A 16710-nucleotide genomic window follows, 5' to 3' on the forward strand; every position below is an offset into this window, starting at 1 on the left:
ATTCTAGTCTCACATTATTAGAAGTGCAATTTTAAATAAGGGTTTTTTCTTTTAACAATAAGACTAAATTAAAATATAGTGATTTAGTGTGTGGGATTTTTGAGGGCATTTTCCCCCTACTCTCCAAACAGTAGAAGACTAGAATACATTAACAGAGCAAGTCATAACTATCGTTTGTAATGGGCAAAATATAGTTATGAGGAAGCAGCAAAACAGTGGCATGGAAGCATAGGACAATAAACCCATCTACAGACTCATAAATACATAAACCATAACTTCCTGATTCCCTGCAAGAATAGGATTTCTATTTTAACAAATACACCAGATTCAGAAGCTGCTGAGAAAAATCCAACAAAATGGAAACATATACAAAAAAATTCAGTACACTTTCAAGATTAGTCTTTTGGAAGGCACATCATCAAACCTTAGAATTTAGAGCCTTATTTTTCATGTGACCACCCTGAAATTCAAAAAAATGCACTGCTAATCTTTGGATTTATTTGTTCTTTATGATACGTTTTATCAACTACCTTTTTTTGTCCCATTAGGATTAAAACCACAAGACCTGATGATCTTCCAGACACCTCCAACATATCTACAAAAAAAGAAAATTCTTACCAAACACACAAAGATTAAAGTAGCACTTGCAGCAGTTAAGATCTTTATGTTATTTATAACATAAAGTTCCAGCAAGGCAATTCCTGATAGTTCTTTAAGGTTAGAAACTTTTTTCCCTGAGCAAAAGACAGTCAGAATTCATGAAAACTATCAGGGCAGGTTTTATCACTTGAACATTATAGAATATAAGCAGTACTCTAGTCTGCTGTAAGCAATCCTATGAAGCTGTAAAAACGCAAGAATTTTTTCTCCAACCACAACGCTGTGCCTCATGCTATAAAATTAGAGCAGGCATGCAATTTCTTTTATCCAATAAAGCTACGGGGCAATTTTCCAGAAGAAGAATGAATTTGGAATCTTATTGCAAAGACTTCCAATTAAAAATCAGCAATTAAAGGAAGATGGCCTCAGGCACTCAAGTCTCTAAAAGTGCTTGTCAGAGAATTGTGTCAGCCCTAATGAAAGCAATTAGTAACTGAAGGTTTTAGACTACTACTTCTGTGTACAAAAAGACTGTTGCAAAGGTTTTGAGACAACAGCTCAGGACAGAAGCAGGACAGTATTTTATTGACATTCTGAAGTCAGGCTTTATTAGGGTAACCGATAGTCTATGGTTACTACTCCTAGTGGGCAATTAACATTATTCTATGACCAAAAAAATATGCCGAACTTCAAGCTGTTTAATCTGAACACTAACATAAATAAAAATCTAAGCAAGTTGGGACACTTATGGAGGAAATATGAGCTTCAAGATAAAAGCCTCACAATTTGACAGCCATAATACAGGCCACCATTGAGTTGCATTGACTGTCCAGCCATTATAATGTAGTCAAGGACTTTAAATCAAAGTTGGACACCTTCTTAGATTTGGTTTAAGCTGATGTTATGTTAGCACAAGAAAGAATTTCACAGTAGATCAACATTTGCAACCCAAAACACGTAGTGGCATTGGTAAACATAAGTTTCTATTTTTAACTACTACTTTTTAAAATGTTTTTCATATTCATTTTGTACTCGCTTTCCTCATTCTGCAGCCAGTAAGTAAATTTGAGTTAAAACATAGAAAATCAGACCAGGCAGAGAGACTGGTAGTAGGATCAGCATTTCTAAATAACTGTTTCAAGACACATTTACATTAATATTGATATAATTTTTTAATTTTTAAGGTTTTTTTTTAAAACATGACATAGCAGTCATTTCCATTCATGTGGGACTCCTATTCACAGCAGCACCTTCGCAAACACTGTCAGAATTGAAGCCAAAGGTAGCATGGACTCGTCTCTGCTCTCAACCCAAAAATACAAGGCTCATTTAGCTAAGGATGTAAAACATATTAACAAGATGCCAAAAGGTATGCTCTGTTATGATCCTATTTCATGGCAATTCCTTCCATAATGGAAAAAAAAAAGTTTCTAGAAAATCCAAGCCAGGATCCTCATAAAGTTCACTTGAACAATTTACAGCTGTAAGAATTGTATTAAGCACCAAATCTCTATTTTGTTTTCTTGGCTACTGAAATTACAGTACCCAAGAAAGTTATTTAAAAATCTGTGGTGGAACACAGATATTCCTCAGTGAACTCTGAATCAACTTCTACCTCCATGAGTACAAAAAGTTCATATCTAGACAGAAAATCAAAGCAAGAAAAAGATGGGCATATGCAGAATCTCTAATCTAGTGTTGTCTATACATACATTTTCAAGCATATCTAAAGTTCGTATGAGATTTGCAAAATCTTTAGGAAGAACTAAATATGAAACCAATGAAATGGCCTACTAATTTTCTGAAAAGTACGGTCTAGAAAATGCAGTCAATTATACCATGTCACCTCACAGCTAGAGAATATTTTGTAGAGCTGGTAATATTCTCTCCACATAAGACATGGTGTAAAGCTCAGGAAATATTGCAGACTACTGTAAGCCAATTTTGAGGAAAATCTTTCACTTACCGAAACAAAGAAATAAAATAATTACCATTAATATAGAAAGCAATGTTTAATGGAGATCCCCTTTTTAAAATTTTTATTGGCTTACTTACTGTTATATGTAGGATATAGCTGGGTAGTTCCTCATACTATTAACATAAAAAAAATTAGTGTACACAAAGAAAGGATATCATTCCAAAACCAGAAGAACCACGTCACGTACATCCAGAATTTCGTAGCCAAATATATACCAAGAGGCAGTGCACTGTGCATGGAGTGATCAAAGAAGGACCTGTAAAGTAGGAAAAATGTCACATGGTATATTTCTACTTATAAAAAGTAAATCCTGAACTGCTGCTTTAGAAAAACAGTTCCTGTTTAAATATATACCTCGTGGGATATTGCAAAATACATTTCCTCACTTTTCCCTTCAAAGTTCGTGAGAATTTCCTTTTTTCAACCTGTCAAGAACTGGCCAATAAAGGCAGAATAAGTAAATACTCATGCTAAAATACACCGTGAAAGCAGTTAGGAACCTGTGAGATTCCTAGCCACATGGACAGTGGCTGCAAACTATATTACTTTTGAGATTCCAATGCTAAAGACATTTTGGAAACCCATACAATGAAAATGGCATGTTAAAACTACTTCAGTAAGAAAAACTAAAGAGATCATGGTGGTATCAGCCTTGAAATATTTTAGATTACTGAATATTTTGCTTCTGTTACAGTTGCCAACAAAAAAAACCCAGATTAAATCATTTCCCATATCACTATATTTGCCAAGTTCTAAGATAGAATGCTGCTACTTTAATTAAAAAAAAAAAGTGACTAGGTTACTCCACATACAAGAAAAAATTGCTATGAACCATAGGAAAAGCCACACTCTAAACAGGTAAACTCCCGAAAATAAAACTTCTTGTATTGTCTGTCTAAACATTGTTATATTAATCCACTCTGCTTTTTGTGCTGGTGGTGCTCTCAGGGCTGCCACAAACATGTGCAGGGAGTAGGTTCCATTTTGCTTCTTTACTTCCTTGCAGTACCTCTCTCTAACAGAAGTTCCTTAGGTCTTTTGAGAAAACCCTATAAGGAATATGAGCTAACATGATGAGTAATTAGTGAATATACATTTGGACACACAGGAGTTACTCTGCACTAATCTTTCAGTGAGTTCTGTGCATTTCTGTGTGTGTTAAAGCAGGGAGAAAAACACAGCTAAGCAGATTAGCTAAAATTCAACAGGGAAAGAAAGCACTACTAGAACAACAGCAGAAGTTTCTTTGAACCTGGATTTTGTGAAAAACATTTCAAAAAGGATTTATACTAAATATTAAGCAAAGGATAAGAGAAAGTTATCCTTTCTCTTATGTTAGTAAGAGAAAGAGAATGTTAATCCTGAACATGTCAGGTAGGTCAAAAATATAAAACTTAACAAAACACAGATCTTCAGAGACAAAAAAATCTTATTGTGCCTTTCTGTAGGAGGCACGGTTGAGGATTTGCATTGCCAAATGATTTTTGTGGGAGGAAGTCAGCAAATTGCACAGCCTCAGAGATGACAAAAACACTAAACAGATCATCTCCAAGATCCTGCAAAAGCTTGATGACCCTCCACCTACATTGTGGTGTATTAAGTTCACTAAAATCTTCTTTCACTAAAATCTTCTGAACTTGGTTTAAGCAAGAGATATATTTTCCTCTTGATACAGAAAGGAAAGAGAACCAAGTGATTCTAATAAACATGACATCCAATGCCAGAAAAGCAGAATGTTCTAAGCACGGAGGTACAAAAAGGGCTCCTACCCGTGCTACGTGTGATAAAAAAAAAGCAAAGGATAGATGAAGTATTCTACAGATCTTGAAAATCCACTGGAACATGGTTATATGTGCATGTGTGTGCGTATGTGTGCACATATATGTGTAGGTGCATTTACATATATTTAAAGTAATCATAATCATAACTAAAATTCTTTATGATCGGTAACAAAATGTACAAAAAACACTATTGGAAAGTAGCCACCCCTTTCCACAAAAACAGAAGCTACAAAATCTGACTCTGACTTAATTTCTCTCTTTAGATGTCTTTGGGTATTTAAATTCTTAACTAGCAAAAAAGTTGTAATAGTACACTTGCACATTATCTTTCTTCTATTACTTTGCAGTAACTTTCCCACTGACTGCTTTCTGCAAAATTTATACTGATAACTCTTTGTAGACAGACATTCAGCACCCTCCTCTGGATAATGACTGAATTTCTGTTCTGCTGTCAGCTTCTGTTAGCTCAGTGGTATTCACCAAAGGTAATTCCATATGTTTTGCAAGACAACAGAGCATCACATGAGCTAAAGTTGCACAAGATCTTTCCCAGAAATAGTAATAAAAAACAATTCCAACAAGTAGAAATTTAAGACTATCAAGTAAAAATGCCAGCAAAATACATGCACACTAAACAGATAGTGTCCTGGTAAAACACTTACTTGGAAAGGAACTGCACCATAGCCCAAACGCCACCATACATCAGCCCTTTAATGAGCCAAGAATCAATGTCTAGGTCTGCTATAAATCCAACCAGCCAAATAACTAGGAAAGGAGTTCCCAGCATAACCTTCTGACGGAATTCCTACATAGAAACAAATACCAGTAAGTAACTCTATTTTTAGGAACAGACTATTATAATATTTTCTAATAAACAGGACAGTCACAAAAACTTAAATTTTCAGGAAGTTTGACATTGGGGAATGAATCTTCATAAATTTTTCATTTCTTGTATTTACATATCTTTAAAGAATTTGCAAGGAAAATAAGCCTTCCTAGAATTTTATAACAAATCAGTAACTTTGTTCTTTTAGAACTGCCTTCTAAAGATTTTGCTGTTAATGCAGAATCAAGGCAACATTAGGGTTTTTTTAAGAGTCTGTCAGTGTATAAACTGCTACACAGCACACAGCAATCTCAGTGAACTCTAAAGACTACACTTGTATAAGTAATAAAGTCATACTGAAGCACTATGAAGATAGGACCTTTTTTTGTCTTATACTATATGGGTACAACTCCTGATGAGGGCAGAGAACTCTTTCCAGATATTCAAAGCACAGTGATAATGCACATGTACACACAATGCAATGTACAAATCACTTCAGGTCAATAATCACTGCATTGTTACAGTTCCACAGGGTTAAAGCACAGGCCGTAGCCAGTACTTCAAGCACCTTGATGCAATATATCTTTAAATCAAGAAGTTATAACAAATCAGTATTAGTAAAACTTAATATCCAGCACAACACTCTACCTGAGTGTTGTGATGAATACTAAGAAAACGTTACCTCTGTAGAAGTCACCAAACAATAGGCAGGAGAGCAGTTCTTCATGCTAAAGCAGTGTATTACCCCTTACACCCTCATTTCCTGCCTCCTCCTATCTGCAGTATTAAGTAATAACCTGAGAAGCAAAAGGCCTCCACATTAGAGATTCATATATTACATCATATTACCAAGACTGACTGCTTCTTTCATTCAAGACAAAATAATACATAATTAGAGAGGAGATCAAAGTTCAGGATACCCAAAATGCTTCTTTCCTCAGCAACTTGACAGTCAGCTGTGGAAAGTTCTGGCTAACTCCAAAAACACCAAATCACTTTGTGCTTTCCTAGCATTTGGTTAGCGTAAAACTAAAGGTGTGTGGAGGCTTAGGGGTTTTTTTCCACCTGCCTTGAATAAAGCACATTTTTCTTCTTTTGTAATTACTTTTGTCATGACAAAAAGACATTTCTTAAAGCTGAAATGTGGGGAAAACACAGTCCTGAACTGCTTCCCTTAAACAAACACATGTCTCCAAACCAAAAGCAGCAGTAAGACTGATCTATGCAAGTGTTATACTACTACTTACCTTATCAGCTTTTAGTTTTCTCAGAAAGGATGGACTGTCATATCCCTTTGCCTGCCTTGCTTCTTGTAGGTGATTGATCATCCAAACGTTCTTCCTCTGTTTTGCGAGATCAAGTGGTGATTCTCCCTGTCAAGGATTTAAAAGTGGGAAACATCCAATTTAAAAAGAAAATGCATTCAGAGCACTTTTGAAACAGAAGATTGGCTGGTAAAAATAATACATTTTAAATCAGTTTAAGATACAATCTGGCATACTTGACACCAAACATCATTCATTCCTTTTGTTTTTTTTCCACTTTCTCATAACTACACATGCGTGGACAAGTCGAATATTAAATGTGTGATCCTCACAAAGATGTATGTCCTTACATAGCAGTAATTGTTGCCTTTGGCATAACACATCTATGTTTCACTATTCTACACACAGTCTACTAGTCCGTAAATGAAAGACTGTGCTTCCCCCTCAGCAATTGACAGGCAGCAGAAATCAAGCAAAGAATAAGAACTTGTGACCCACTGGATCATGGTAACTCTCCCAAGTCTAAAGCCTCACTTCCCAATTAATTCTCTGCCTTTTTGGCAGATTGACGTCACTTGTATTATGGAACACAAGCTTCATGTTCCTATGTTCATCTCAGTTACTGAAGTCCCAGGAAGAAAACAGAAAAGAATAAACTGATTGCTCATGTCCAACTATTTTCAAAACTCTGAGCTTTTATGCTGAGCTTGGGCTTCATGGACTTTGGGTGCTAAGCCAGCAATGGTCCATGTTTCTTCTTCCACACTTTCAGAGAGGACTGACAGATGAAGCAAAAGAGAAACACAGAGAGAGATACAGGGGCCAAAGGTGCCTACCAAACTGACTTGATTTTATTGTTTTTTAAACATTTAGCAAGAGAGCTAAATGAAAGTTATTGACTGAACCTAAAATTATAGAGGAGGCAAGAGACAACCAATTGCAGGTACCTCCAGCTTCAGTTTTGCATTTGACTCTTCCTCTCTTCTACTGGAGTTAACTCCCCTCCTAAACAAACCATTCATGGAGGCTTGAAAAATGGCTGAATCCTCCATCGCTCGGCCCCCTCCTAAAAAAAAAGTACAGACAGGTACCAGAAACTGAAATTACCCAGAAAGGGCAATAATTACTATAGACAGAAGCGATTTCAAAGATTAAAAACTACAGTTAAGACAATAGGAATTGAATACTTAACTGTCATTTTTGCCTTTGAAATCTTGCTCCACATCTTTAGGAGAGTAAATAGCACAGTCTACAGATTATGAAGTGAAGATTTTTGCTACTTAACAGGACCTTGCGCTTCTTCTGTGCGAGAAGTTCAACTAACAAAATCAGTTAAAAAAGAATAACCTTTTGACTTAACGTGGCTTCAAAGTTATTTAGCCAGATGTTTAAAAAACAGATTAAGTTAACTCCATCCTCAACAGAAATGCCTGAAATCAAACTATGGTGCCTGCTTCATCACAAGTTTAATAGCTAATATATGGGAAACTCCAGAGATGCTGTTGTTTTGATATCACCTTATATATCCAGACTGTAAAGATTACCTGTGGACAAGCAATCCCCTCTGGGAGTTGATCTCCCAAGTAAATCCTGAAGTTGTCTTGGGGTCCAGCTGAGCATCCCTTCCACTAGAGGGCCATGAGACACCTAGGAACTGCCTAGATAAAAAAATTGAGGGAGCTTTAAAGAAGTCTTTGACTACACTGGCCATTTTAATACTCTAGTACTTTCCTTGTATTTACAGTGGATGGCTGCCTTGCTTAGACAGAAAAAAACCAAACCAAACCAAAACAAAACAAAAAAAAATCATATGTAGGGGAACTTAATCTAGTAACACACTTGTTTGCCAGCAAGCCATAAGGCTTCAATAGTATATATTTGAAGTATTTCAGATTATTCTTTCTATCTAAGAGTCATTACCATAGTGAACTTTACATGTAGACTTCCATGGACAAGCCTAAGATACACTGCATAACCAAGAAACTACATCTAAAGTTCAATAAATGATTCATTAACAGATTTAAAAAAAAAAAAAATCTTCCTTAAACCATAAGAACTCTTCCAGATCTCTATCTCTCTCTAGTAAAAAAAGGAGCTTCTGCTTATATTAAAATAAGATTTACAAACTTCTACCAAGCCCCCTGTGAGAACACAAATCCCTGGGAAATCCTGTCCTCATCTGCTCAATCTGTGTGCTGGTATAAGATAATTTCCTTAACAAAAAATTCAACCAAATAAAAAAATCCCACTCTACTTTGATTACTGGAAAGCAGCTTCCAACTCAAACATTAATCTAGTTCTCAAAAAGGAAAAAAAAAAATCTTAATACTAAAAGGAAAGTATTATTTGCTTGTACAGCATAATACGAAGAGGGTAAATACACAAAGAGGACAAACTCATTCCTTGTATCAAGCTTCGCTCTAGAATTAAAATGCTATTGTTCAAATACTTCACAAACTTCATGCAAAGTAAATAACACCTTACTGAGATGACTGGTCCCAATCTTGTGCAAGCCTAGGCAGCCAGCAGCACGTGCCTTTCTAACACAGACTGCCTAGCACTGATAACAACAGAGCTCACTTCTAATATTTCAATCACTTCATAATTTGAAAAAGATGAATGGCTTTCAGCCAATGTATTTCCTTAACCTTAGCTGTCTTACCACTGTTCTTGGTCAATTCTGTGGGCTATCTGAGGAAAGGACTTCACTAGAGAGTGCTACAGAAATCGGAAAGTGACTGCATCAGAAAGGAGCCTTTCACAGTTCCTTTTATTTCTGAGGGAACACAACACAGACATTTTAACAACTGGGTTTTGGCTCAAAGAAAACTTTTTTGCTGAACAGTCAAAGGAGGGTCACAAAACTGAGTTTCTATATACCTATAAACATCAACCAAATTTTTATGTTTCCTATATATTTATTACCACTTAAATCAGCATCTCTTATAAAACCACTGGCTGGATGGCAAAACTGCCTTTCCTTGCATGATTTTGATCCTCAAGAAACCTAGATTCCACTGCAGAAGATAGGCAGTGGTTAAACAAACCAGGTACATGTCTTCTGGCATGACTGGAAAGATCATGATCCAGCAGGTTCAAAAATGTATTCTTCTACTGACTGCTGCTGTCTGTCAATAAAGAAGGTAAGACCATGAACTGCTTCAGGCTAGCAGATACTTTTTCACTTGGCCAAGCAAAGGAATTTCTGTTACAGATTTCATAAGAGTCCAGAAATGTAAGTAAGGTGATGATTTTAAAACTCTAATCACACTAATCAGTCTGTCAGAAGAATCAGTATGACACATTGACTTTTTTCCCACAAAAATATCTTAATTTTTTACCATTAGGTGGCATAGGAAAAAAAGCCTTTCAACACAAGAAGCAAGCCTAGAAGCATAATTCATCCACACAACTGACCTTACAGACCAGGAATAATTATTATTTATTCATACCACTGCATGCAAGAGGCTAGCTGATTTGTTTCAAACATGTGAAAAGCCATGTGATTCCTTCTAATGAGTTTTCATTCATGATCATGAGTATTTCTGATATTTTAAAGTGCATTTAGGACCTAGAAGCTACTAACAAAATTTGACTGCACCCTTAAAAGGCTGTTCAATGTCCTTAAAGAAAATTGGTGTGTATGTTAGTTTTTTGCATATTTCTACCACTTGTGGCCTAGTAAAATAGGCCTTGGCCATTTTAATCAGTAGGAAAAATGGCAAAAGGTCAAACAAATTTATTTAAGTATTCAATATTTTATAAATGTAGATTTATAGCTCTGTTTTCAAGTGTAACCACTCCATCTGTAACACTCTTTAAGTGGAAAATACGAATGTTTGAAGAGAAATTGAGAAATTTTTTTCTAAAAGTGAATTCTTCTCCAACACCACAGAAGAAAACAGTTTAGGTAGCAAAATGCATCTGATTTGATATATAGAATATCCAGAGGCAATGGATAAAACCACATTCAAAAGGTACAACTTCCAAGGCTGGAGAAGCCTTATAGACTCCAAGTCTATAGCAGAAATTCTCACAGCTGTCTTGCTGGTCTAACATACACAAGAGATGGGCTCTGTTAATGCAGAATCTAGCTTCATTGTTAAGAAGTTCTGGTAATCAGGCAACTTAGAGTTCAGATGCAAAAAAAAAAAAAAAGAGTCAGTTTTCTTATTTTACTCCTACTGGTATTTTCAGGCCTCCAACTTCCTTACTGACACTTGGTTATAGACTAGAGCATTCGTCAGCTCTCTGGAAGAGAACAGAGATGTTGTCTCACATCTCAGTCCAAAAAACAGTCACCTCAGAAGTTCACTAGAAGAAAGTCAGTCAGGTTTCCAATTTTGCATCCAAATGCACAAGTCTTCATACATGGAGTCTAATTGCACACCTCACTCCCATATATTTACACATAATCATTGATACATTATTTTAAAGTGCAGATCTAGTGGTTATGTGTCACTTTTAGGAAAAACTGATTTCCAAATGACATATTAGTGGCATTGCTTTTGCTCCATCTTCATGATCCCATCATACCCACAACAATAACCTATTCTTGGGATTTATCATAGGTTCTGTTACTTCTGCCTCAAACCACTTACAATAAAAACAGACCAAGTGTTTACCTTAATATTTTGAGCATCAACATTAGCTCCAGCTTCTAACAGAAGACTAATAACTGTAGTATTTCCTGCTAGCACAGCCCAGTGCAATGCTGTGTTTTTGTGGTATTTGTCTCCAAGATTAACAGAAACATTAAATGTAAGTAGTAATCGCGTTGGATCCACACTAGAAAAGAAAATTCTTGTTAGATCTACAGAAGATGAACTCAAATACATACCAGCTTACTGTTCATGCATTCAGTTTCTTCAAAGATCATTGATCACGTACACTATACAATAGCAAAGTGACATTGCTGCTGATTATGAATGGCCCAAATTCTCTTCCCTCCAAAGAGTAATCACAATTCTCTTGACTTATAAAGGAGGTCAGTAAGACAGCTTGTTCTGGGATGTCACGAAACACATTTGCTATACAATTCTGGTTTTGTGTTTACCAAAATCTAACACAACTAACAAATTTGTAAAAAAGGCAAATGATCGTATACTTAGACAACCGAAGTTCAAACCATGTTATATTTCCACTTCACAATCCATAAGATGAAAAGAAAAACAGGATGATAAGCTTGGTAATGGTAGGTATTGGTAAAAGCTAGTCTACCAACAATCAATGGAGACACGTCCTTTCAAACAGGAATTTAATTAAAACGAATTTGCTCTTTGGAGAAGTGTTATTCTTCACCAACTTTTTCCAATCATCTCCACAGGAAGATGTGTATTACTGAGTACTTCTTCATAATGTCTTCTCTCTTTAATAAGTCGTTGTACTGGATCTGTACTGAAATCCAGTTAATCTCCTCCAAAGTAGCTCCTATGGCACTGTGCTTTGGATTTGTGACCAAAACAGTGTTGATAACACACCAGTGTTTCAGCTATTCCTGAGCAGTGCTTACAGGTTGGGGGTGAACAAGCAGTTGGGAGGGAACACTGGGACAGCCGACCCCAACTGCCAAAAGGAAATTTCAGACCATATAATGTGCTCAGCAATAAAAGCTGAGGGAAAGAAGGAGGAAGCAGGGGACATTAAGAATTAGAGTATCTGCCCTGGCAAGTAACCGTTACAGGTAACCTGGAAATGGCTAAACTTCTGCCTACCAATGGAAAGTAGTGAATGAATGCCTTATTTTGCTTATCTATTAAACTGTCTTCATTTCAACTCATGAGTTTTCTCACTTTTACCCTCATGATTCTCATCCCCATCCCACTTGGAGGGAGTGAGGAAGTGGCTGTGTGGGGCTGAACTGCCAACTGGGATAAACTCACAATAAGCATAAATGAAGAAAGATAAAATGGCAACTGTGGAAAGAACACTGACTAATTAAACAACAACAGAAAAAAACCTTCCAAATAAAAATCAGAAACAGTCACTACTATATGCCACTCGGTTAACAATAAGAGAAAGTCAAAACTGCACATATTACCTATGTGTTCTGTAAGCTGCCCACATTAAAGGTGTCATTCCATTTTGATCCATCATATCTACATCCTAAAAAAAAGGAAAAGAAAAAAATGTTGCTGAGAAAAGTAAGCATACTCAAGATCCAGTAGATACAAGGTTTGCAATGAGAAGTAGTATTTTAAGACAAACCATCTGAATTGCAGAAAAACTGGCAAGCTTTTAGCACATAATCAAATAGTACTTAAAAAAATAAAAACAAACATTAACACCACCATTGCCAAAATATGACCATTCCAATCTATTTTGGAAACTAAGGAACAGTCATACTGTATAAGACCGGTCATTTCTAAATTACTATTAATCTTCAACATAAAAGATATATGTAGATGGTGTATTATTGCATTCAAAAGCAGGAGAAAACTAAAATAATGCACCTATATTTAAAAAAAATACTTGATAAATTAATATAAATACCACTATCCTACATCCTACTAAATGATAGCTGCCTCTATTTTTCAAATTGCAAAGCAATTTTCCTTAGTTTCCTCAGTTCCAATGGTATTTATATATCTGGACATCAAGTTAATGGATGCCGGAGTTTAAACAAAAGCCATTAATAAAAATAACCTACTCAGAAATAAAACTGATCTACAATCAGGTGGTGACTAAATTGATGAGTGAAAATAAATAAATAAAACCATTACTACATTTAACAGAAGATAGCCACAGAACAACCAAACAGCACCACCCAGACAATTCTTTTAAATCCCTCAGAAAGGATTTAATATTTACAGCATTTTTATCTCTTTCCTCCCCTGCCTCACTAACATGGAAGTTGGCAATTCCTAAATACTCTGAGACAGATTAGACTCTCAAGCACATTTGGGCAAGATTCACAGACCAGCACTAACAAAATCACCCTAAGCTAACTTAATGCATCACCTGAAGAGTTTTCCTTAGAGGCAATAGAGATGTCAATATTTCCTATGCCACTCCCCTCAGTCCTTACTAGGAAAAATTAGATTGAAAGTGTTTCAATAAAGTCTTTTGCTAGGGACTCCTGACAGAAACCCAGAAAATTAATTATGTTGCCTTGTATCACCCCCAGAACCTTCTTCCTTGCTCCAGTAGTCTGCCAAATGCCCAGCACTCTGGGATCCCTGTTCATGCTGCCGTTAGCCTCACCCAGGCAGTTGTTTTCCAGAAAATCCAACTTAGTTCTTCCAAATAATTGCTTTTAAAACATCTCTAGCCTGCAGATAACTTTATATTTCTGAGTTTTTACTCTGTTGCCTAATTTAAAAAAAAAAAAAAAAAAAGGAAATTTAAAATCCACAATTGATGGAGACGAAAGAGAACTGTTACTTGATTGCACTGTTTGTTCAGAAAAGAGTTACATGGTTTGAGACCAGAATCCAATTCTGTTTGTTCACAGTATTTGTACAGATTAGATCCTTTCGAGCCTACTAAGACTGCACAACTGCTGGAACTCTCTTTAACCTCCTGTGGTTGAGGTAATGAAGGAAATTAGAACCACAGCCCAACCTCAAGTTCATTCATTCTTGAGAAGCACTACTTTGATTCACAGGTCACATTGTGTAAACAACATACTTGGAAGACTGTACCAATTACTGTGACAGGAACAATCCCTCTTTCATCTTTAGATTTCATACAGAAAAGCGCTTCTTTGTGACAGTAGGGACCTGCCTGGATGTAAGTAAAACAATGCCTTCAATGATTCCCCTTGACAAATCAAAACTAAGTGACACTCAACTAAATAAAAAAAACAAAATCCATGAGCTCCAGACTATTCCCTACACATAATTTAACAAAGCAGGCTACAGCTATTACTTACATTAGGCTGCTATGTTGGCTGAGGCAGATCCCTTCTCAAAGGAACTTTAACAAGAGGCAAAGCAACTAAAATTGACTTGAGTACTGTTGTAGAGATGTAAGAAAGATGATGTAGCTGTGCATAGCAGACACGTGCTCCAACAAACCTCTCATCATATATTCCTTGATATTTCCAGTACCATAACCAGGCAACAAATGAGACATTTTAAAAAGGAAGCTCTGTTCCTGCTTTTTGCCAAAGAAAAAGCTGAGGCAAAAAAGTAAACCTTCAGGAACTGGTACATATTAAGGGATGGTTCTTCTATTTTAGTGTGCACCCAACAGGTGCACTTTAGAATGAATTTTTTCTTTAGCTCTTAATGACAGATCAGTGCTCATGGAGGGGTGTACCTGTGCTGTTAGGACATGGTACAAGCACTGCAAGAAACAAAGATTGCAACAATAAGTGACACAACGATCAAAAATTGCACATACTGCTGCCCTCTGTATGTGGTTCAAGTGTGAACTCTGTGGACTGCAACTGGCAAAATTTTCAGTTGTTTCTAAAGTACAACAACTCTTAATCCTAGGACACCAATAAAAGATCCCACAAAAAGCTTTTGGAGAGGCAAAAATACCAGGGAGAAAGCTTTCTTCATGAGAAGGAACTATTCTGCTGCTTAATACTACTTTCTGAAAGCAATATATGTTTGACAAGGTAGGATTCTGAATAGCAGCTAGAGATCAGAGCAGCATTAGGCTTACGAGGACATTTAACAAGCAATGGTCAAACCAGTACTGTGATACAATACAGCCTCTTCAAAAGCACAGAAAGCATGAAGAGATTCCACTCAAAAGTACATTCAGCTGCACAGAAAGGAACCAGGAATTTCATCCTCTTTAGAACCATTACTGCTTATTTCACAAACCACAGACCTTCATAGAAAAGACTCATCGTATCCTTATTCAGAATCCTGTTCTCCATGAGGAAAAGATCTCTTTCCCATGGAATGCCCAGGGAAAGGAAAATGGGTTTAAAAGCATATAGTAAAGAAGATTTATTAGAAAGGGAGATATAGTAAGTCTGGCAATATTTCTTAATTTAGGAAAGACGTGTGCTAGTTATTCAACAAAAGCAGAGATTTTGTAGGATTCCCATGGAATGAACCAAGTGCAGACCAACAAGCAAGGTAACACAGAGAACTAAAGCAACCTCAATCTTTCAAACAAAAGCTCTGTTCTATACACTCCAGTCCATCAAACTCAGAGTCTTGACAATCATGAGGAAGAACACAGTTGGACTTATAAATTTGTAAAGTAGTGTGCTGTGAGTTGGGTCTAAATAAAACACCTGGTTTAATGGCCTGCACGCGGTGGAGAGGAGACTCGGTGTCAACAGAGGTAACAGTGCTTAGGAGCACTGCTTGTGGGCTGCAGCACCGAAATAACCAAAACTGCTGGTACCAGAAAATTGCAACTCTGAGAATAAAAAATTACGTACTTGATGAATAAGTGCCACTTAAACTACAAAAGTGATAGCTGAACTGTAAGTATGAAATAGTTAAACTATAATTTTAGAACTAGAATATTTCTTACAAAATGATTTTACCTGACTAGCAACTTTATAGTCACTCAATATCTGTGACTGAGGTAAGTTACCTCACACATGCCATAGGATGAGAATATATTATTCAACAATTTGACATACCACATCCATATCTTAACTTACTCCAGGTGAATGTTCGTGTATGCTAGGTCCTGATGTGCCTTTGGCATTTTAAGTAGTGCAAGCACAGTGTCAAGCAGTCAAACTGTACACTGAACTACTTTAAGTGCCTTCAAGTTCTTTTCAGTTTTTCTTTCCTGTATTTTTTAAAAATAATGATCTTACCTAAACTTGAACTGTGCTACAGATTCTGTAACTTTATGTCTGATTATATTTATATCATGTACTTGCCCCTGGCTTAATTTTGACCCAGGCAACCCACTGACACAAACAACGTGAGCAAATTACGATACAGCCAGGTATCAGTCTCTCAAAATTCAGTAAGAGACATGACTAAATAAAAAGCAACAGCTATCAGCCACAGCTGCCTCTTAAGCCGAGTAATACTTGTTGGCATGAAAGCAGGTTCACTTCCAACTTAAGCCAGAGGGCATCTGACCAAGAGTTCTTCCCCTACACTACACTCCAGAAACTAGAGGACTGGACTCAAGTCTCAGATTGGAAATTTTACCATTGGCTGCTGCAGCACAGAAGAGTGAAGCAGCAAGACAGAAGCTCTGTTCCAGCTCTGCCTCAAAAAGGGACAAGAAGCAATTAGGATTTCTTAATCCACCTGTCAGTCCTCTACAAAGTTATGAAAGTTGGCTCTTCTCAGACCATACTCATCCACAAAGGCATCAGGA

At 36.5% G+C, this 16710-nt stretch overlaps 1 protein-coding gene across 1 annotated transcript in view; it reads right to left on the reverse strand.

Moving 5' to 3' along the window:
• ZDHHC17 (zinc finger DHHC-type palmitoyltransferase 17) overlaps positions 1–16710 on the reverse strand; it is a 68571-nt gene that overhangs the window by 19151 nt on the left and 32710 nt on the right. The window contains exons 6-10 of the mRNA XM_064655611.1: positions 12491–12555; positions 11076–11238; positions 6433–6558; positions 5022–5164; positions 2734–2834 (exon numbers count right to left, since the gene is read on the reverse strand). Of these exons, the coding sequence (XP_064511681.1) occupies positions 2734–2834; positions 5022–5164; positions 6433–6558; positions 11076–11238; positions 12491–12555 (598 nt within the window). The remainder of the gene's footprint in view (positions 1–2733; positions 2835–5021; positions 5165–6432; positions 6559–11075; positions 11239–12490; positions 12556–16710) is intronic.

Source organism: Pseudopipra pipra, chromosome 5 (assembly GCF_036250125.1).
Source record: "Pseudopipra pipra isolate bDixPip1 chromosome 5, bDixPip1.hap1, whole genome shotgun sequence".
Classification (NCBI taxonomy): Eukaryota; Metazoa; Chordata; class Aves; order Passeriformes; family Pipridae; genus Pseudopipra; species Pseudopipra pipra.